At 38.9% G+C, this 23,434-nt stretch overlaps 1 protein-coding gene across 1 annotated transcript in view; it reads left to right on the top strand.

Annotated features, from left to right (window-relative positions):
• The first annotated feature begins 957 nt into the window (after positions 1–957).
• Positions 958–23,434, top strand: part of LOC118420158 — a 65,938-nt gene continuing 43,461 nt past the window's right edge. Inside the window, exons 1-17 of the mRNA XM_035826868.1 lie at positions 958–1,048; positions 3,187–3,462; positions 4,720–4,933; positions 9,145–9,323; positions 11,676–11,791; positions 12,430–12,598; positions 12,975–13,054; positions 14,692–14,936; positions 15,608–15,924; positions 16,571–16,717; positions 17,288–17,461; positions 18,177–18,446; positions 19,482–19,787; positions 20,452–20,469; positions 20,862–20,955; positions 21,781–21,844; positions 22,421–22,609. Of these exons, the coding sequence (XP_035682761.1) occupies positions 958–1,048; positions 3,187–3,462; positions 4,720–4,933; positions 9,145–9,323; positions 11,676–11,791; positions 12,430–12,598; positions 12,975–13,054; positions 14,692–14,936; positions 15,608–15,924; positions 16,571–16,717; positions 17,288–17,461; positions 18,177–18,446; positions 19,482–19,787; positions 20,452–20,469; positions 20,862–20,955; positions 21,781–21,844; positions 22,421–22,609 (2,949 nt within the window). The remainder of the gene's footprint in view (positions 1,049–3,186; positions 3,463–4,719; positions 4,934–9,144; positions 9,324–11,675; positions 11,792–12,429; positions 12,599–12,974; positions 13,055–14,691; positions 14,937–15,607; positions 15,925–16,570; positions 16,718–17,287; positions 17,462–18,176; positions 18,447–19,481; positions 19,788–20,451; positions 20,470–20,861; positions 20,956–21,780; positions 21,845–22,420; positions 22,610–23,434) is intronic.

Below are 23,434 nucleotides of genomic sequence, written 5' to 3'. Positions count from 1 at the left end.
TGGCTGGCATGGCCAGAAGTTTAATTCTGATTTGTGACGTCAGCGCGCAGGCAATCAGAACGAGGCCATTACGTCATCGGCCAGCGCGGCGGGAGAGGGGAGGAGAGCGCGAAGTTCAAACGTGTCTACAGGGTCATATTGGGCGGATTAATGTAAAAATTGACGTAAATCAACTTTTTAATGAGTAAACTACTGGAAAATAATGAATTGAAGATTTTCTGATGCTTTCCTTTAAGGTTTTTCTGCCCATATTTCTGCGGTATTTTGGCTCAAAATCTAGTATTTTTGGACGAAACGGCACAGATTTCCCCGCCGCAATGACCCAAACATGCGTAGCGTATACGCATACCAGGTAGGAAATGTATGTATCATGTAAAATTTGTTCACTTGTTGAAATTGAAAGCACCGTTGGCCCCCGGTTAGGGGTCAGAGCGGGGAACCTATGTCCAATTTGTCAACATTAGGGATAGTAAAAAATGATATTTTTAAGTAAAAAAGAATGGAAAAAATATTATAATTGGAACAAGATATCTATAGTTATTACGTTTTTATTAGACTTTGAAGATTTGTAGGTTTTGAATCATGGCCCCAAATGCTTATATTTTGGGCACCCATAGCTGAAGATGCTTATTTAGTCCTTGCCGTAAACTCTGACACAGTTTTTCTTTTCTTCTATATTTTCATTGCATGGAAAGTTAAAAAGTCAGTGTCCGGAATGTGAACTCTGATATTCACAATTCTCACAATCATAATTACCTGTTTTATGTCACCTGCCTGCTCCATATTATTATTTTCCTGCAAAAATCCCCAAACCAAAGAAAGTAAGTTGTAAGATCATGTGTGTAATAATTGAAATTCTATGATTGTTTTCTAACTGTCTTTCTTGTCCCTAGACGTCCACGATGACACGCTAGATGAAACAATCATCGTGTAGTAGTTAGGCATAGCAGTATCGCCATGGCAACACATTCAGCTGTCGGCCCCTTCCTCGTGGTTGTGAGCATGATTCTCATGGCCACCACCTCTCGAGCTTTCCTCAATTTTAGTGGTAGGTACATTCATGTACAATGTTTGTAATAACTGCAATGATTTTATTTACAACTGCTTTATTGCTTTTGAGAGTGGTCCCTAAAGTTTGTATTGCATGCACCTTGCTTTGTTTCCTTTTTGTTTCTCTTACTGTTTTAGACTCTTACCTAAATGCTGACTTGATTATATGGACATCTGCACACGCAGCAAGTTTTGCGAATAATCATTCATCAAAAATTTGCAACCATACCAGGGCTCTAGCCAGCGTCCGTTTTTCCGTCAATTGGCAGAAATTTGCTGAGTATGATGGAAAATTTTTTTAACCAATCCGTCAACCTTGACGGACAAAAATACTTGGTGGAAGTTACGGCGGCTTGGGGATGCTGTCCAATGTCGGAAAGCCACACACTGTTTGTTTTGCTATTGTTACGATTGTTGACTTAGTGTGTCCTTTCGCATACGATAATCTCATTAAAAAACCGTTTTTCAAGGTCTCTATTATTCTAACTTAATTTTTGCGGTTTTCGCGATGGGAATGGGAATTGGCTGACGGAAAAAAAATTTGAGCTGGCTAGAGCCCTGAACCATACTGACAAATACATGTACATTGTATATCCTATAATGTAACGTAAAAAGTCAGTAAGCAGATACTGATATTGTAGAATGTCTCCTTCCATATGGTACAACAAGCTTAAGGTAGGCATTGGATTTGTCCTTGCCTTCTGAATAATTACTTAATCAAACTCAGTCTATGATTTCCAACTCAAGAATTTGGCCTCACTGCAATTTTCCATGGAGCAGTCTAACTCTTTGTCAAGGAATGGAGAATCCGCTGGTTCTGTGATGTCATGTACATCAGGGCTTGAAATACTGGGTGCATGTGCACCGAGGTGCACCCAAAATTGGAACTGTGCACCCAATTTTTTTCAGTGGGTGCACAGGTTGCACCCAAATATTTTCTTTGGTTTATGTATGGAAAGATATCAAGTATACTAGTATACATCATATTCTTGACATCTAAGTGTTAGAAAGATAAAAATGTCTGTCAGTGTCATGTTACTTGTTTAAGAATTTGATAGCTTGTAACTAAGTCTTCTTATTACTTTTTTTTTACATTCTACTTAAATATAAGTGTTGCACCCAAAATTTTTTTGGTGCACCCAATTTTTAAAGCTGATCTTCTTTGCACCTAATCCCAAAAATGAATTTTAATTCAAGCCCTGTACATGTAGATAGCCATCCACATCAGTACTTTATTTACATTGCCATCTCTAAACAGAGACGAAGGGCACCATAGACTTTCTGCAACTCACATGTATGATTCACTGCTCACTGCATGACGTGTGCTACCAACATAACGTGACGTCCCAGAAACAGTGGATTGTCCATTCCTTGACAAAGGCTAGAGTTAATTGGTTGAAAATTTGTGTACACTTTACAAGCTGTGCCCAGTTTCATGTGTAATAGTTGGAAATTACGTATACTGTAACAGTTCGACTTAAAGTTTATCCAGAATGACTTCTTTATCAAGAATGACTACCAACACAGATGAACAACACTCCTTGCATGTAATTATAATCAATAAGCTGAAAACCTAGGAAGAGACCTCCTAGTCATTGAAGATGATTTGAATCAACAACAACAACAAAGAGTTTGTTGTTTAAAATTAATATTATTAATTTTTCCATTGGTGTAACCTTCCTTGCCACCTAGGTTTAAAGAACTTCAAGGCAACTTTTAAGAAGAACGATTAGACAACTTTTATTTTTGCATGCTCGCATCAATTGTGGTGTCATCCATGTAAACAAGTCAGTATAGAAAGAAGTGAAGAAAAAATAGAGAAAGCCTATTGGAGTTTTCTTTTACACAACTAGTAAAGTCTGACCTGCTTACTGCTTTCAATGTCTATCAGGCATCTTCTTCAGAGCTTCTAACTGGAGTGCTGATTCTTGCTTCTATGCAATGTATGTAGCAGAGGTAGGTGAGACATTAGTTGTTGTGTAAAAGAAAACTCCAATATCCTGTAGGGTGTACATTGTTCCAACCTGATAGAATTTATTTATAAGTCAGAAATGAATTAAAAGGTAACATACGAATGTGGCCTATTGTGCTGCATGTAGTTTTCTTGCAAGTCTGACTGTTGTTACAAATGTGCAGAGTTCCAAAACAACGTTCAACCCAAAGCTCCGGTGGCCGAAATAGGCTCCCCTTCTTTCACCTTCAACTGCACTGTGAACAGAAGCGACCTCACGGCGAAGGACATCGTCTGGAAGCACTACAGCGAGGAGCTTCCTCGGGAATGGTACAACATCGTTAGCACGACCCTGATCCAGCTGGTCATCCCCAACATCACGGAGAGCTCGCAGGGAAACTACGAGTGTCGCTCACGGTTGGACGACAGGCACATTGGGGGGGAGAGGCTTGAAGTCGGTTGTAAGTAACCTCTGTCCTGGAACAAACACTAACCCCGTCTGTTTTTGTCTTGTCTTCCCTTGCACTAACAGGTGAGGTAACCCCAATTGACCCTCGGGCTGTAATCGGTTCTGTGTTTGTCCTGAACTGCACGCTGTTTGATACCTCGATGTATACGGCCCAGCAGGCATATTGGAAATTTAACGGTTTGCGATTGCCCAATGAAAGCTACCGCGTGCTAAGCGATAGCTTGCTCCAGTTGGTGATAGAGCCGGTGCATGTCGGCTCGGTTGGTAGATACGAGTGTTATCTGCCGCCAGCTAGCCTGCAGGGTGGCCAGAGACTCAAGGTTGGATGTAAGTACCCTGTCCCAGTGTGTGCTACGTTGCGATTGGATGGCAAATCAATCAATCATTCAATCAAGTACAATCAAGCCATAAAGGATAATCAGTGATTGTCAAAATTAGCTGCAATCTACAATGTAGCTGTTGATCACCCAGCCAGTATCTTGTTAGATATCAAAATCAAGATCAATAATCATTCAATTTTACTGTAAGTTTTTTAATGCATTGCAGCAACAAACAACCAATCAATCAAAAAATGATCAAGTCAATAGAGAAACCAATTAAGGTAGTTAACCAGTCTACAAGCCAATGACCAGACCAATCAATAGGTTATCTATTAATAAATCAACCATTATCACTTTACTGATTAACTAACCAACTAATTAACTTTTCACTTAACCAGTAAAACAAGTCATTATCTCTGACTAACATACATTTTGGACTTAGTATTTCTTGACTTAATCAGTGTTGCATGCTGATTCTGACTTTGAAATTTTGTAGCAATTTCTTCAAATCAACTTAGGGTCATTACTATGTTTTGCTGTCATGGAATCAATGAATGTTAGTTGCCCACCTCAAATTCCCTGGCAAGGACCTAAAGGGTCATGAATTTCAACTTGTCATTGACAGGTGAATTTTAGAAAACTTGTCCAAACCTGGATGCATGTAGTGCCATTTGGGTTTGCCATGGCTGGCTTGTTTTGGCCATCAAGCTACAATTTGTATCTGCAAACCCAAGATTCTCTGTCAGAGCTTGTTTAATTTTTTTTTTTTTGTACCAGTGCTTGTGATAGCCTGCTTCTGTGAGAAAAATAAGTGTCCCTTCCTGTCCTTTTAACTGCACATGTGAAAGGTCAAAGGTTACCTTGTAAACAGTTCTTGTTTAGACCATGCTTGATACATGTCCAGATGTGTTTTGTTTGCTAACAATCAGGGGCCCTCAACTTTGACATATTCCCCACAATGCATCACACTGCACCTGTGACCTGGCTTATCGCCACTAATGACCTGATGACCTTTCTAGATCCTCCCGATCAGCCCACGTTCGAGCGCTGTCTGTCGGACAATCTCGGACCCTTCACGTGTTGGTGGAACCGCGGGCGCGACCCCATACTCAAAACAACCTACAACCTGACTTACACCTTCAAGTAAGTGTCCATTTGCAATAACTCCAGGACCTTTAATAGCTTTTACTTTGAAAAAGAACAAAGAACAAACACAACCATCCAGTAAGAAAATATAATTGGCTGTTACATGTACATGTAAGTGAGATTTTGAAATTTGGAAAAATATTTGTACTATACTTGGTTGTCTGTTGACTACATACAGTCAAAGATAAAGATATTTAGTAATCATGATGGGCCTTGAGGAATGCAATGTTGATTTTGTCGAGATATTAATATAATTTTAGAATATGATATTGTATAACTGAAAATGTTATTGAATGTTTCCATACTGTTGCATTTTCTAAATATTCAGTTTTGCATAAAATTATTCTGTATACAAATGTATCAGTGGAAAATTCGCTTAAGACATTGTTACTCTGAATAATCAACAATTTTCACTCCATTTCTATAGAATCTTTAATTATTATATTTGATAATCATATAATGTGTACAATGCATTGTAGTATCTTACTCATTGTTTACTTTTCAAAGTGCGTGTCTTCCTTTCCCTACAAATGTAACTTATTAGTTATTATCCGTAAGATTTTAAAGTTCCTTGACAAATTAATGTGACATATAATGTAGATTGCTATCTGTACACTTGTCATTCCTTTGTTAATATTATTGTGCACATAACCTGACCATAAGATATATCTCTTTCCTCAAACAATTCAATAACATCCCTTTTCTCTCTCTCCTTATTAGATTATTCATTCTACAGCAACTGATGATCTCTTGAAATCTTTTTCCAGGCTGACGTAAGGTGTTGTCTTATACCTGGTGGTTTGTTCTCACTGCATACCTTCTCTTTGCACCTTCATAGTCTATAATACGTTTAAAGACATTAAGGTTTGGGTTAGAAGGGAGACATGGTTGCAGTCATCACAGTCTGTTTTTTTGTCAAATTTGTTACCCTTCATCAGACTTTCAATCAATCATGTCTAAAGCTGTGAACATCATTCATTAAAAGTTTTTGATGACAACTGTCATGAAGAGAGCTTCCAGCTGATACATTGAGTCAGTTATTCAAACTTGCTGAAGCTTGATTGATGTTTCTGACTTAGGGAGAAGAGATGATGCCACAGTTAATGGTTGAAAGTTGTTGACCAGTGAATATTCTAATTTCAAGATTCTACATTTGTAGATCTGGTTTGAATTCCCTGCAGTCCCAAATATTGTGCCATAATGAGAAAGGCACTTAAGACGTGTAATCCTCTCTCATCTCAAGGGATAATGAGTTAGGGATAGTATCGGATGTGGGATATATTTGGATCAGAGCCATACCTTGAAAAAAAAGGACCCACTTCATACACTTGTCAATGTTTGGTGGTACTGTTTCACCCTGGCGGATAAAACCTATGTTAAACTTTCGTATCCCTCTGGTCTTGCACAACTTCTGCACCAAATGTACACCCAAAGGTTGTCAGGCTGGGTAAAGCAGTACACACTGTTCACAGAAAAGTAGTTTTATTCATGATACTGGCAAGCAGATGACAGTTGCAAGGTGTATTTGTGAATGATCATGTTGGTTAACCTTAAACTGTACAGACTGTTACTGACTACAGCTATGCTGGGATGGTGTGCATGCTTGATCGACTTGAAGGCACTTGTCTGACTATTTTCAGGGATGGTACTGGCAAGGTGTACAGCTGTCCAAGGATGAGAGAAAACTCTTGCCACTTTCCATTCAATGCAACTGGCTATGGTATAATTCACTATATGAATCTCACAGCCACTAATGCTCTTGGCAGAGCTTTGGTTATGCATGAGGTTGACCCACAGGACCAAGGTAATGCTACCTGTGTGATAAACTTGGGTACTCATTTACCTGAGCTGTTTTTTCTTCACTTTTCAGGATTCTGTTAATATTTCTCCTATGCTGAGCTAGACTTCTTAGAGTCTCCTCTGCTTTTCCAGACAGGGTTTTTTACTTCTGGGGCATGATCATCTGTCAGTGAATCAAAGATTTGCCTTTACATTGTCACAAGCTTTTCGCTTGTGCCAAATACGACAAGTTCATTAGTATTCATAACCAATCATCTGACAGCAAACCACAAGGTGATGTGACAGTCAGGTACACAAATTTGAATATCTAATGGATCCTTGGATGGAGGGTGATTGCGGTATCACCGAGTTCTGATCAAAAACCCATAGAAAACTATCACCTCACAAAACAAACAAGTTGAAAACGTGCGCTTCTCCACTGTACATTCCTGGTATAATGGAAATTTGAGATCTGGGTGCTGATTGGCTAGAGCAAATCAAGGCAAGCTTGATAAAAGCAAGATGCCCCAGAGGTTAAAAACCCTGCCTGGAAAAGCAGACTGAGGTGAATCCAAGGAGATATAGGACAAGGGCTCAGCTCAGCACAGGAGAGTGATCTATTAATTAATGAGTCATATGTTATGTGAAGGGAACTGTTACACATCTGATTATTCATTCCTACAAATTTTCCCTTGATTAGAAAGTTTCTCAGTTTTCTGGAGATACCAAAATAAAAAGAATCGTACAAAATTAAGACGTATGCTGATGATTTTGAAAACCTTTTGCTGTACAAATGACTGAAGTTTTACAATATCATAACAAAAATTTCTTTCCCTGTTCAAGCTATTCGCTATTAGCTAAGCAATGAAACGTAGTAATGTATCAACTAAACTCCTTTTCTTCTGCAGCGCTCTCTTCTAGCACCCCTGCTGACCTAACAATCTGGACTTTTTCTCATCATTTTCATGTAGCACAGACTGCACCAACTTTCAAATAGGGGTGGTCAATATACATGTATTTTTTCTAACCTTTACATCATCACCTCCTGTTTGAACTTGTTTTGTAGTGACGGTAGTGGGCAACAATACACATGTCCCGACCTGGAGGTTGTAGAAGATACCAGTTCCGTAGCATGCCACTGGGGATACACTAGTGCTGGGCTTGAACACAGGTTCATGCTTACAGCCAAAAATGCCCTGGGCTCACAGAAGACATGGCCACCAACATACGTCAATCCCGGCCATTTTGGTAAAAGCAATGAAGAAAAAAGATCAGAAAAAAGACCAATGATTTCCACAAAAAGGAAATATGCATGCATTCTGAAATTAGCACTCAACAGTGATTGTTCACATCAAAATGTCAATTGTTTTACATTCGATCACATCACTGAAATGAGAAAAAATTTCAAAGTTTTGATTATCAGATCAAGAAATCCCAAATCAGATGTTGCTTGTCTCTCCTTTGTTTCACGTTGTTTTTGTTTTTGTTACCCCAGCTGGTGGAACAATATTGTGTCTTTCTACATGTATATGTCCTTCTGTCTGGTTTCATGTTGGCTTTATGTTTGTCAAATTTCATCATTGAGTTTTTGTGACTTGAGTTGACTCAAGTCAACTTAAGTCAAGTAAGTTGACTCAAGTTTCCCTTGGGGATTTAGCTGTTTCCAACCGCTACATGCTCGGAGGATCATTTTTGACCACTTTTTCTGGCTCCACAGTGTAGATAAGAAAGACAGAACTGTGAACGAATGCGAGCTTACGTCGATGAACGGGGAAACAGTGGCTTTCTTCTGCACAGACACAACAGCTGCCGATCTTTTACACAAGTTTGTCATGATGGCCGAAAATGACCTGGGCACTGTAACGTCTGACCCTGTAATCCTTGATCCAGGACATTATGGTATCACACTTAAGTTTCGGTAGAGGTGGTCATGGTATCACACTTCAGTTTGTGTGGAGGTGGCCATGGCAACAGCAGCAGACATATATGGCCACTAGAGTGCATTTTTTTTCTAACAGAGTTGATCCAGTAACTAATTCCTCTACATCTTCTTCTCCCACATACTTCCTTCCTTCTTCCTTAGCGTACCTAGTCCCGAGGTCCATGTATGTCCCGATCTTTCAACTGAAGACGACTTAGTAATATGTCGATGGGGAGATACCAATGCCGGAAACGTACACATGTTCACCATGAGTGCGCAGAACGAACTAGGCGACTCATCGTCATCTCTTCGTACTGATCCAGGGCTATATGGTAGAATGCGGTTTTCTTGCATATGCGGGTGGCAGTAAATCGTTCATGTACATAGTGGCAAATGTGTAGTTTTTGTCGTAATATTGCAGCACAAAGTACTTTTTTTGTAGTTTCGTAGATATGATCCTCTTACCTCTACCTCTCCTTCCCTCTGCTCTATCCCTATACCTGTGTAGAGTGGGAAAAGAGGCCAAGGTGTGTCCATACTTACAAGTTGAACAAAACAAGTTGATCTGCCACTGGGACCTGTCTCAACCGGTTATGTATGGGAACTATCACAGAATAGTTGTGACGGCAGAAAATAGCCTCAGCAAAGCTACGTCAGTGCCCAAGTTTCTCGACCCGGACGAATATGGTACAAGATTCCATGCCTTAGACGTCTGCATGGATGGGCCTGTTTTAGAATGAAGGTCCACTCATTTCACAATCACCTACTAACAAACTCTAAGCAAAGCCCACATCAAAATGTGACACTGTGACATCCACACGCTCTGATTAGCACGTCATCACTTCATGAGAATGATAGTGCACTACAATTTTGTTGGTAAGGCATTTAGGGGGAGAGCTCCAGCATGGAATGGTACCAACAATGCACAATTACCTCTTGTATGTTCCCAAGCTTACTTCTTGTCCTTTAAAAGCATCACAGTCTTTGATGTACTGTGTTTCGTGCTGTCTATACGAACCCTTTACTTACCAGTGTTTCTCTGTTTGTTTGAACCTGCATGCTCTTGTGATTGTTTCCAGTCTTACACATGTATAACATATCAATAATGTGTGGACAAAATTCTTTATATATATTAATATGGTCAACAATTTTTTTACTACTTAGGCGATTGTATAAATTTTAAACTATGTCTTCAATAATCATTGATATTTTCATTGGATTTACACGCTGCAAGGCTACTATAAACTTGACTATATACTAGATGACATTCTGGAAAGTGTTGTTGATGAAAGTGTAGTTGCAGTTTTTGGACATCAGTCCTTGTTAGGCCATGTTGATTTGTTTATATGGATGATCATGACATCCTTGGGGAACCTCGAAACTAAATAAAAAATAAAAGTTGCCTTCATGAAATCAAAGTCATAACTATAAATACATGTAAACACATTGTCATATGTAATATACTCGTCAGAACAATCATAGCCTTTGTTTCTTTTCCACCTTCTTTGACTTTGGCATTCCATGATATTACTAGCCATTTTCTGATAACTTTTTCAATCTACAGCAGCATGTAGTTACTGATTTATCTAGTATGTCAACAGGCTTTATTGACAAATTTTAAAAATTTATGCGACAAAAAGTACAATTACCTTTGCACATTTTCCACTGTCTTACAACACCAAAATTAGCTTACCTCGAATTTTCAGTCGCACTTCCATCGACCATCTTCAGGAGTGATGATTCAGTTACTCTGATCACGTGACTTAGAGACACGTGATTCGAGTAACGAATCATGAATGCCTGGCAAGCGATATCGGCCCCCGTCTCTCTTGAGTGTCGGCTGATGTGCTCTTACATGTATGTAGATGGCCTCCTTTACTCCCCTCGCAAAGTAATCCGGTTCGGTGTCCAATATTTGTACCTTGTCCAAGATGATGAAATGTCCCGGTGATTCAATATGATATATGAGGGGTAAAGCTTTGTATGGTCAATTACAAACTTTAAGGTATAAACCACACCAAAAAAAGAGATAAAAAATACAGAATACATCCTACATAACTGTACACATGTAGCTACTTTGTATGGGTACAGTACATTTATTTGTTCGAAAATTTTTTGTGAATGAATGAAAATTTATGAGCATCGGAATTGCCATCCATGAATGAAATTAACATGGCCTAACTGTTATCTCAAAATCATGATGGTTCACACATTATCGATAAGAATTCTTCTGAAGTAGTTTGTACTTAACTTCCTTGCTTGCTCTTTCTGACTTGCTTAAACTGAAACAGAAATGCTGCTGTTTTGTTTTTACTGATTTGTTTGTGTGTAAAGCTTTTTGATAAGAGAATGAAGAAAAAAGATGAATGATTTTGATTTTGCTGTTAATTGATTTTGTCTCTACCTTAATTTGTTGCTAATTTGCTAACAATAACTTGTGATTATCATTTATGTAACTTATTGCATGGAAGTTTATAATTGTTTTGTGTTGATTTAATGTGCATAATCATACAATGTATATATCATGCATGCATCAAAAGTACCTAATTATTATAAGTTCTATATTACATGTTAGTAATGTCAAGTTAGGCAAAAAGATCAAGTTTTCTTTTTTATTATCACAAAATTGAGACATTTTGAAGTACATGTATACTGTTTTCCTTGATCAACAAGTTGATGGACAAAAATTGCATATTTGTTTTTTGACAGCTTTGTAAATCAAATATTAAGTTTTTTCAACCTGGCATCACAGTTTCAGTTTTCAAAAAAAAAACTTCTTTTGTTAAACTTTATTCAGACATTGACAAACTTCGAAGATACTGTTCAATTTTTAAAAAGCTTCAATCTTTTTTTTTTCCACAGAGAAACATTTGTAGTTTTCATACTTTTCATTCAGGCTCATAGATTATTTGAAAAAAAATGCATGTTATGTCTCTTGACTTGTAAATACAAGTATGATTAATCATAACATTTGCTGGTATTCCAGCTAAATGTTCAATAGAATCAAAACTGTGCACTAAGTCTTGCCCCTGGTTGCAGTGAAACCTAGGAGTGTTCGGGATGTGGTAACCTCCAATGTTGGGGCAGATGCACTGACTGTCAGCTGGCAGGAGCCAGAGGGCCTGGAATCTTCTCACTTCACTTTGTTCTACCAAGTGAGGTACTGGTCAGAATGGGACCAAAGCTACAAGGTACTCATTCAGTAAAGCCCACTTAATATAGGGTTAATCACCCGGTGTATACGGTGCCATAATTCATGGCCGGTTCCTATAACCACTGAATGGAAGCGGTTTATGACATGGTTATAGGAACCGGCCATAAATTATGGCACCGTATATATCTAAGGATGGCGGGTCATTAACATTATCATATGATATAGACATTGTCATATCATTATCTAGCTGTGACGACTCAGCTTCGGAGAGCACACTCCATAACATGATCTGCTACATGTATGAATATTAGCCCAGAGACGAGATCCAGTTTTTGTGATCATCCGGCCCTTTTTCTTGCTGGCTGGGACGGATTCTTGCTCTCCTATCTTTTAAACCTTTTTATCTATGTGGCTAGACTATAAAATCTCACCACTACTACCTGCAACTGCCCTAACGTCACTATATGTAGACATTTGCATGTTTTGTTCGCCATTTTGTGGCTCTCATTTCCAGCGTTGTAAGGATTCCTCTGTGAACCAGATTTTGCATTGAGACATCAGACATTAGATTATGTACTAAACCAACTTTGTATAATGAGTGTTGAAATACAATTAATACTAGTCACTCTGCTTCTCTAGGAGAAGAATGCGAGCAGAGACAAGTCTCTGGAACTGCGGGACTTGAACCCCTACACAGATTACACTATCTGTGTGCGCTCCCATCCTTTGGAGTATCAAACTTCGGATAAGTTCAACGGCTTCTGGAGTGACTGTGCTCCCAACTACACTGTCAAGACCCAGGAAGCAGGTGACACCTCTTTAAGAAAAAAATTCTATAAGACTTCCAGACCTTTGCAAACATCTCTCAACAGACTCTAAATGATGTAGACTATATCTCTGTAATGTGCTTTGTCTGACCCTTGCCTCTTCCCTCATGACCTCAATGAAAAGCGGCTTGCATTTGAGCTTTCATGAATAAATAAAGGTTCAAACAAACAAACATATAATTTGGTCTCCTGCTATGCATGTAATTATATTCCTGACGGCACTGATGGTTCACCCTGTATTAGTTGTAAGATCGTCCATTTTGTACGTATGTTGGCAGTCTGAAGTTATTTTTATCATTACTTAATTGTATAAACACTAAAACAGCTATGTAATACTATATGTAATTGTTCCCATAGCTCCCTCTGGACAAGTAGAGGCTTGGCTGCTTGTTTCAAGGGACAGTGGAGACCAAAGAAATGTCAAGGTCTTGTGGAAGGTGAGAAAATTTCATTACACATGATACACATGATCTTACTTTCTTAACCCTCAAGCACCCGACCTTTTTTTGCGACTAAAATGACCGAGTGGGGTCCAAACGGACCCCAAAATGTTTTGTTCATAAAATCTCAGTACCATTCCTTATCAGCGATCATTGTATAAACATTGCTTCGTCAATGTAAGAGGAAGATTTTTAGATGTTAAGATGTTGCTAATCCCAACTCATTATCATAATTTATGCAAAAGTTCAGAAGAACCACGTTTTGCACTAAACCTATTCCAACCAGATAGGGGAATTTTGAGGCCCTCAGCAACATTTATGTCGCATAACTCATGAACGGCTAGAGCTAAAGCTACGAAACTTGGTAATTTATCACAAAATATTGTTCGCAAATGTTTTAGGTCAATAAATTAAGTTTATCATTTTTGGGGGTTGCCATGGCAACCATATTCTAACAGGCATATTTTTGCCAAAATTTGACAATTTCAATTTAAACATGGTTTTCTTGGTAATCTACACCTGTTTTCTGACAACAATTAAATTCTATGAAATTCAATGTAATTTTCATGACTTAAAATTTATAATTTATGCTAATTTCATGACGTCATTGTTCAAAATCCAAGATGGCCGCCCTGATTAGGTAAATGACGTCATAATGTCGCCACATTACATGTTGATGACACAGAAATTTTTGTAAGGATTTAGGTTCACATTCTTTTTATCGTCTGAAAGTTTGGTAGTCATACTATAAGTGGTTAGGGAGTTAGCCTCCAAAGTTTGTTTTAAAAACTGCACATTTTTGCTGGGGTCCGTTTGGACCCCAGAGAGACTGAACACAAACTTTCTTTATAATTTCCACATTATTGTACCAATCTATGCGAAAACTAAGGAAAAGGTATAAGACATATTGACTGACAAAGTCACGGAAGGATTTTTTCTTCAGATCAAAAATGTTCAAATGGCACTTCAAAATGTATGCCTGGGGTCCAAATGGACCCCACTCGGGTGTTTGAGGGTTAAGATCTCATTTACATGTACTATTTTGTGTATGACTAGTTGCATGATTGTACAGGAATGTAGTACATTGGAAACCCCAGCAATTTGTAGTGAGAACAATACAAAAAGGACAATTCGAATAGTTCATTTTGTTTCCATTTTTATTGCTGTACACAAAATCTGCTCGTGTGACTTTAAAAAATCTAATGTGTTTCTATTGAGCATACAATGTAAATCAGATGTCTCAGCCAGATTCAGCATGTGAATCACATTGCAGGAGGAAGAACATGTTGTCACATTGATTTGCATCACCGTATGTTACCGATAACAAAACATTTTACGTATTATAAGAAAAAAAACAGAATTTTATTCTCACCCAAAAACAAATTTAAACCAAAGCCTGGGTGCCATCCTCTTTAGTTACCGCTAACTCCATCTTTTCGCTAAAGTGCGATTCCCGTTTTAAAAAAAAATTGAGACAGAGGTTACTACAGAGGATGGCATCCACGCTAAACAAACCATGCAGACAACCAACCAATGAGGTGAGCAAGGAAAAAGTCACACTCTTTCTTTTTAGTACAGAAATTAGAAACTGTTTTCTTAACAACAAACGACATGATATTTCTTTCTCATTACAGCCTTTACCACCTTGGGACCGCCATAGTGAGGCAATAGACTATGTCGTCACTTACTTGCCGCGGTCAGAAGATGGAATGATGGTACCTTCCGAGAGGAAGACGTACGTTTTCAACAACCAGACGACGGACAGTGGGGAGACTCTGCCAAGCGATCTGTTCCAGGACGACAGAACATACGTAATCCGTATTTCAGCCAACAACACTTTGGGAAGTACTTCTCGTGTAACAGCAATGACTGTACCAAAGTACCAAGACAGTAAGTCTTCACTTTTTGGGGCAGTCGACTACCTAAACACCATAGTACAGAAGTCTTTGTTTTGATGACAAATCTACATTATCTTTAGCATAGTTTCTAACACTCAAAAATCAAAAGAGAAATACATGTAACCTACATGTACTTTGCTTCACCCAATATCTTTCATAATGTTCTATGATTACGGTTAAGAAAAAAAAAAATTTTTATTTTTTTATTTTAAGACCATATTGTATACAGCATTATAAAATTATTCTACTTGTCAAGTATAAGAAAGTATGATTAGAAAACAACCAATAAGTCCTGATTGTACATTAAATGTTGTACATTATCTACTGTTTCTTACATGTTCAAAGCCCCAATCTGTTAACAGAGTGTGAATTAGTAACTTTGAATTTCATTCCTCAGATGTCAGGTTGAAAATTTTATTTCCCTTGCCAGTGATCACCCCCATCCAAAACAAGGCTAAAATAAACAGCGCTAAAATACGTTGAGTGCAACTTGAATCCGCCGTCACTTCATCCTCGTCCGTTTATTTGTATGTTTCTTTCAATAAGAAAAAACAAGGCTAGGGTCAGTCAGTTTTTCGCTGGGGTCAGTAGGGGTACCGGGGACACAACACATTCTTTCCAAGGCCTCACTCTGATCTTTCTTCCTTCACAGCTCCAAGTGCTCCAACAGATCTGAGCTCTGTGGTCCTGGACGACGATACAATTCAGTTGTCATGGCAACCAATGTCCCAAACCGCAACGGAACTCAATTGGGCGGCTATATCGTTTTCTGGGCGGGAGTGGATGAAGTACTTCAGCTGTACCAGTGGGTGGAGAAGGGCTGGGCTCACATCAATAGCTCGCAGTCAACAGTTGACGTGACAGGACTACGTGTAACCAAACCAACCAGGTTCGAGTTCGGAGTGTTGGTTAAAACGGCGGGCGGATTCGGGACACCGGTGTACATCAGCAATTACACTAAAACAGATGGTAAGTGTGGAGATTTCACAGAATAGAACAGAATAAGGCTTGCATCAATATCAGTTTACGACATTCGTACCAAAACACTACAGTCATCTTGTAGATACTTATTACTTACTTGACACTTGATGAGGTCTCCTCAACTGTACCTTAAGTGCCCTGCATAAAGGTTTCATCACAGACACATACAAACAATGCTTTCAAATGTGTAGGTGCATGTATGTCATCAGGACATATTCAGATCTTGGAAGTAATGTACCATGTCCTGTATGTCCCCCATAGCATGTGATGCAAGCAGGTTTTTGATCAGCAGAAATGTGAACTCTTCTAACCAGCAAGTAGTCCAAGACTTTCCTAAAGGAATTACAGTTACTGTTTATAACACTAACACCTGATAATTCTCTTAGGGTGAGCGATAGAATAATTATTCCATTTCGTTGTAGCAAAACTGAAGAATGCTAATAGAAATTAAAGTCTGGTGATTGCATTGCTCAATCAACTCAAATGTCAATTGATGTATTGTGACTGGGAAAGAACAGTCTTTGTTGTTTTGGACATTTTGTGACACGACTTGACTGTGATCTGTTGTTAATGGTTTGTACCACGGTGACCTTAGAAATGACACTCAACCTTCTCTTACTTGAATACTCGATAGTACCCCAAGGATCCGTGGAGGATGTGGAGGTAAACCCTACAGGACCCAACATCCTGAATGTATCATGGAAACCCCACGCTCTTCAGTGGCGAAACGGCCTACTACAAGGGTACAAGATCCGCTACTGCCAGGTGTCCAGCTGTGATGGTGGGTACTATTTTGCATTCATATTGTAGTCCATGCCAAAATTGTCTGACAGGTGTTTCTGCACTGTAGTTTCTCTCTGTTCTGCCTGAGGAAGTTGTGCAGCTAAGCTCTCTATTACATGTATGTCTGAAAATTCTGGTACAGGTATGGACCAGGTCCAGAGGATCATGTCCCGGTCCGGACCTAAACCTGGACCTGATCGTCTGTGAAAACTAAAAACAATGATCATTTTCGCTACAAAGGAATCAGTTGGTAACTCCCACTGGAATTTTAAAATCCTATTTTCATATTTCAGGTTTAAAATTCCTATTTACAACGGCTTCCTGCGTATGCTTGACTGCAAAAAAACTATAAGCTCTACTTCGTTCTTGTTATTTTCCACACCTGCTGATACATGTATAATGTCTAATCGGTTCAGCATCCGGTTTACTGTGTTTTTTTCAGGTCCGTTTTTTTTCAGACTAGACCAATAAGAAAAAATGGTTTTGTTTCGGTGGGGCTGACTAGCCGGCCCACTGATCAACAGAATCTTATCTTTGGTAAACCATACTAAGTTATTCCTTTCAACAGATCAACCCCCTTGCTCAGAAGCTAGTGAGGTCAACGCCCTGGGGGAAGATACCATTTCCCACCAGCTGGAGGGGTTGATGCCCTACACCTGGTACCGTGTCCAAGTGGAAGCATTTAACACCAAGGGTAGCAGTGATCTTAGTGATCCACAGTGTAAGCAGACAGAGCAATCAGGTAAGAAGCATGATCATGAAGTTATATACATCTGCATGTACCGTGATTTAGATTTCTTGTAAGATTAAGAGGAACCGTTTTGATGAATGTGACGATGCTTAACTTGCATCATTGTGTTACTTTGCAAATCACAAAAAGAGTGAAATTAATGAAGCCCTATATAATTAATATGTAATATCTGTGTCGGAACGATGCAGCTTTGCTATGTCACTTTCAGTCAGTCACAGGCTTGATATTTAGTACAATTATTACATGTCGGTTAGGTTCTTGTAGGTGTATCAAAATGTAGGCTTGATGCCTAAAGGTGAACTCTCACTGCACTTGTGTCATGCTTGTGTCACTGCGGGGTTTGAAAGATACTCAACGAATTTCGGAGATAAAGATTCAACAATTTTCTTACTTTTTGTAATACTTTTACGTATTACACAATATGTAAATCATAAAGAGTTCCAGAAAATAACGAAACAGTGACGCAGTGAACGAACCCCGCAGTGACGCAAGCTTGACGCATGTGCAGTGAGAGTGCACTTTAGACTACCACCTCAAGCTCCCCTATATACATGTACATACAAAATGTATATGTTGTATATGAGGCTGCCAGCTTAACAAAATGCACCTGCCCATGTACCCAAAAGAATGAATACAACAATGCTTAGTTAATGCAACACAGATCTTGGTAAATGACGTGAATGGTACATTATTTCTCTCTTTACAGCTCCTTCGGATGCTCCTACAAACTTGACCTTTGTGATTGCACAAGCTGATCTGGTCAACCTCAGCTGGGTCCCTCCGGTCACCCCCAATGGAGTCATCACTAAGTACAACGCTAAGATCAACGGAGAATTAAAAGAGTTGAATGTCGCTGAGCCCCCAGTGACCCTGACTGTCTTCGGCGACTCAAGCTACAACATCAGTGTTCAGGCCTGTACGATATCGGAGTGTGGACCTCTCAGTGCACCCGTCAGCTTTAAGACCCCCATTGGAGGTTAGTTCCAGACATTTGTTTGTTTTGCATATCTGGTAAGGCGTAACACACCAGGTTAGCACTGAACACTTACTGTACAAGCGGCATATCTGGACAGATGTATTTGATCCACTCACACTGGGAAGGACACCTGCTCTTTTGGACAAGTGCAGTGGGTTACTTAGCATGCTCGAGGTGTGGCTCTCCTCAAGCATGGAACCTCCATTTAACGTTCTATCCAAGAGATGACCCTAACCAAAGCTAGGTACTCACTTTCATCTGAGTGAAGTGAGGAAAGTCATATAAATTGCCTATCCCAAGGGCGCAAGATCACTGGCACATCAATGGATTTGAACCCAGAACCTCTGGATTTTCAATCAAACACCCTGCCAATTGCAACACATGATCCCATGACATGTACAACGGTGCTGTCACAACAACCTAAGAATGATCCAAATTTTCAAAATCACCACAATGTCAATCAATTTTTTACCTGAAAGTCTACAATGTATTAATCAGATTAGGATTGGTGACCTCCAAACGTCGGATTGGGCATGGTGACCTCCAAACATTGGCCTAAGACACTGGTGGTCTCACTGCTGAAAAAGTCCTTTTTACATTTTAGGGCTTACAGACTTTCCACTTTGTGATGGCCGCTTAAGAGACGCTGTCTATTACAAACATCTGCCAAACAGGTGGAGTTTTCAGTATCCGAGTTTCCAATCTTGTTTGGTAACTTGGTGAGCTTGGCAGTTATTTCGAAACATAGATTGTATAGAATATAGAACTTTACATTGTGTACAGAAAAAGTACCTCACCAGCTGTCCTGTACCATCACCTTTACATACAGTCCTAGATAATGCTTATGAACATAGACCTGATGGATGCTAAATAGGCCGGTCAATGCAATGTAACCAGCATTCTACTATGGAAACTTACAACTTGTGACACCTGTACCCTTTTTATCGTAGTATTCCCAATAGTATAATGTATGCGTATATAACTATCCAATACTTTTGAATGAAAAATAGTATACTATTTTCTTTTTAATTTCAGCCCCTGGTCCCCCTCCCATTCCTACAAAGCAGAGTGCAAGAGACTCGTCCATCGTGCTAGAGCTGTCTGCCCCCAACCATGCCAATGGTCCCGTGTACCAGTATGTGGTTTTCTACCAACCCCAAAACTCCACTGTTGGGCCTCTGAACATAACAGTACCTGCAGATGCACAAACTGCGGAGGTGACGATTGAGAACTGCGACGGGCCTGTGACGTACAACTTCTGGGTACGGGCCGTGAACATGGACGCTAACGGGAAGCGTCTGGTCGGAGAGATGAGCCCGGTGTTAGAGCAGGAGATGTGTGGTAAGAATCCCTGGCAGGTCTTCAGGCCTAGGAAAATGTTGTGTTTCCTGTTTCAGTCCTGAAGAAATTAGGGTCGGCAGGTTTTTCCAGGGTAGACAGGGAAACAGGAAACATTTTTTCCTAGGCCTTAGAAGAGCCGCATTGGCATCTGCTATACTTAAATTTGTACATTGTATATTTGTACATTTTGTGCATGCTTGCAACACCAAATTACATCATTTTCCCTTATTATGTACTGAACCATAGATGTTCTACGAAGTTAAGTCACCTGGCCTCTGAATCAAACCTTGCAAATCATACTTGATTCTTGCCGCAAGGTACATAAAATTGAAATCAAATTAACTTGATAACAGAGCAATCGGTTCAGAACCTAGCAGCATGTTCATTTTGTAAGCACACATTGTTTTTACTTGTTGCATCATGTTTGCTTACAAGAGAATGTCATTTTCTGCAAACTACTTAGTTATAGTCAGTGAAAATTTATTCTGTGTTCATATGCATGATCAAAAGAAATTTCAGTAGTGTGGTTTTTAAGCTGCCTTGAAATTAAGATAGAAAATGTTGGAACACACTCCAAGCATTGATCTCTATTATTGAATGAATGAGTGAATTTATTCACACACGTTATTTGCATTGTGTTTCAAACTGTTTCTTCCTTTTCCAGGTGCAGTCCCTGCAACAGGTAAATTGGAATTCATATTCCTTTTCTTAAAACGTTACAACGTCTCGAATGCTAGCATCAATTTTGCAGTGCCCAAGGTCTTCCATATAAACAAACTCGTCTGGCCTACAAAAGCTTAAGTTGGAATCTTAATTTGTATGCATTGCATATTTAGTAAACACCAGTTTTTGGTGTTGCGTTGAGCAAATATACAAAAAAAACTGGGAGGATTAATTCACACTGTGGCTCGTCAGCAGTGGGATCTTTAAGTTTAAGGTGCTTAAAGAAAGTCTGGTTCTTCTCAAACACACAGGACCTCCAGCTTCATGTCCCATCTGAGAACCATTGTTTTCAAGTCACTTCAATCTTTTTTTTTTACAATAACCATGTTTGTTAAAATTTTGTCCCTGTAGGACCTTCTGTCTCAGTAACAGTGATTGTCATCGTGGCAGCCTTGGTGGTGACACTGTTGTTTGTCGGAATTCTTTTCAAGAAGAACAAGGACAGGTACATGACTGTATATGACTGTACATTATATGTTTGAAAAATAGCATTTGGCAGACTTATTTTTCTGTTAAAGATTTATTGTGAAGTTTGCACCATACTATACAATGATGATTCTACTGAAAGGTACTAAATACAGGTACATGAAGGTAAAGAACTCAAGCACACCTTGCATCCTTTACATGTAAATGTATCTTATGGATGAATTTGTTGAATCCTCAAGTACACTGGACCAACCATCTGCAATCATGTAGTAACAAGTTTGCACTTTTTTATGTTGACATTCGGGCATGCATCAATTTGGTCAGCTTCCAAAAACTTTTTGACAATACAGAAACTGTTACTAGTAGATCATACAAGGCTGATGCAAATTGGGTATTAAGTCACTAACACACCATACAATGTACATTTGTAGTTTGGAAAAAAATGCAGAAAATGTTGAATGTCTACTAATGTTGTAGAATGCAAAAATGAATTCCAAATTCAAAGATTTGAAGATGTGAAGGAACAAAAGTGAAGTTTGGTGTGTTTTGTTATTTTTTCAGCCTCGCATGTATATGTCATTTTTTTCAACCGTCCTTATCATTTAGATTGCATTCTTTAATGAAGACAAGTTTTTGCTTTCACAAGCTGTTTTATTCGTACACTTACATTAGTTTTGGAGTTCCCCGAGGAATCGTTATCCACATAATCAGACTGATCATCATTGCTTTACATGTATAACATGATGCCTTAAAAATTGGCATACTCTAATTTCTGACTGACAAGTGATCAGTATTAGATAGCTTTGTGATATCTGATGAGCTAACTTGATGTGATGTTTTCCAGCCTGAAGAAAAAGCTGTTCCCCTATGTGCCTGGGCCTGTACTGCCGTATTACGATGTGGATGAGGTACAAAATTGTGTGCTTGTCTACTTGTCGTTCGCTGTGCCTTTTCTTTTCAACTTGCAGTGAATTTTTTAAAACCTTTAATCATATATCAATAATCTGAGTGTGCTGAAAATGTACAGATCATGCAGCAGGGCCCTAAGATTGGGTCCTGAAGTGCTCTAGAGCTTAAATTGCTATAATTATAACCGTAACTCGTACATTAATTATTATACTGTATATAAAATCTTTCACCGTTGTCAATACTTATTATAATACATGATAAAAAAACTTATTATGATACATGATAAAAACTATTAAGATACATATTGATATTAGGATAACATACAAGATGGGTCTGGGCTCATTGATCTAGTATCATGTATAACGAATCATCATTTAAACAGTTTAAAAACAATGGAATTAATGAGTTTAGTAGTTTAAAGACGTTCTTATACTGCTCCATTCTGGCTTTGAGAGTGGCCAATTTGCTGTACGACCTGGTTATTAGCCGTCCAACCATTTCCCAAGTCATCAGCACTGCAGTATTGTACAATTTGATTTAAATTTTTTATATATTTCTGTTTTTTTTCCCTTCAGGATATGATGGACCCGTACAATGCATACGCCCAGCTGAACTTCCCTACCATTAACTATTGCTACAACAATGAGAAGGAACAAGTCGACAACATTGCTGACTTCTTGAACAGAGGGTCGGAGAGGGTCCAGTTGGTCCAGAGTGATGCCAACATGAACTCGACTATGCCCATCACCGATACAGTCGACAAGGTACCACAAGTACTTGTAAGACTCCAGCCAGCATTATTCAGCCATTCGTATAATGGTAGAACCGTACTTGTAGTCATTTTTAGTCTCTAGCTAAACAGCAATCAAATTTGCCCCCGAGATCTTCATGCACCAAACAGGGAGGAGCATTTCTTTGCAATAATGCAATAATGGTGTTGCTGCCCCTCCTTTTGGCCAATTACCAACAGCAATAGAATTATCCGTGGTGTCAATGTTTTTACAAGCAATTCTTTTTTTATCTGGGACAAATTCAGTGGCAAACAATTCCCTAACCCAAACCCTATTGCTAAACAACATCGAAATAATGCAGTTCCAGACATGTAGTGCAGTCATATACACATGAAATTAGCCCTAAAGATGACAGATGGTCATCGAAACGTCGGCGCTTGAAAACAATGTGGTTTTGAATAAAGAACTTTTGTTATCCGACTAAAGCTCTTACTGCTGCTCATGGGTTAGATGAACCATGAAGTTTTGCGAGATAGAGTGCAAGCGTAAGTACCTGACATAATTCATGCAAATGTCCAGCTAATTCAAATCACGTTCAAAGCAAATTCATTTTTTCAAGTAATATAGACAGTGCTGTTACACACAGTAAGACACTGTACTACTCTACTACATGTACTACTACTACTACTATGATTTATGGCAATGAAAAAAGAAGCAGCTGTAAAAATTACATTTTTGCTCCCAAGATAAATGAAGGAAAGTTTCAACTTGCCATGATGTAATGTAGTTAACTGTGATATCTAAAAGACAAATTAATAACCAGTGGTGTTTGTTCAGACGGATAGAAAAACCTGTATG

This window comes from Branchiostoma floridae, chromosome 7 (genome assembly GCF_000003815.2).
Source record: "Branchiostoma floridae strain S238N-H82 chromosome 7, Bfl_VNyyK, whole genome shotgun sequence".
Classification (NCBI taxonomy): Eukaryota; Metazoa; Chordata; class Leptocardii; order Amphioxiformes; family Branchiostomatidae; genus Branchiostoma; species Branchiostoma floridae.
The sequence above is the reverse complement of the archived record's forward strand: the minus strand, read 5'-3'. Positions and strand labels throughout refer to the sequence as shown.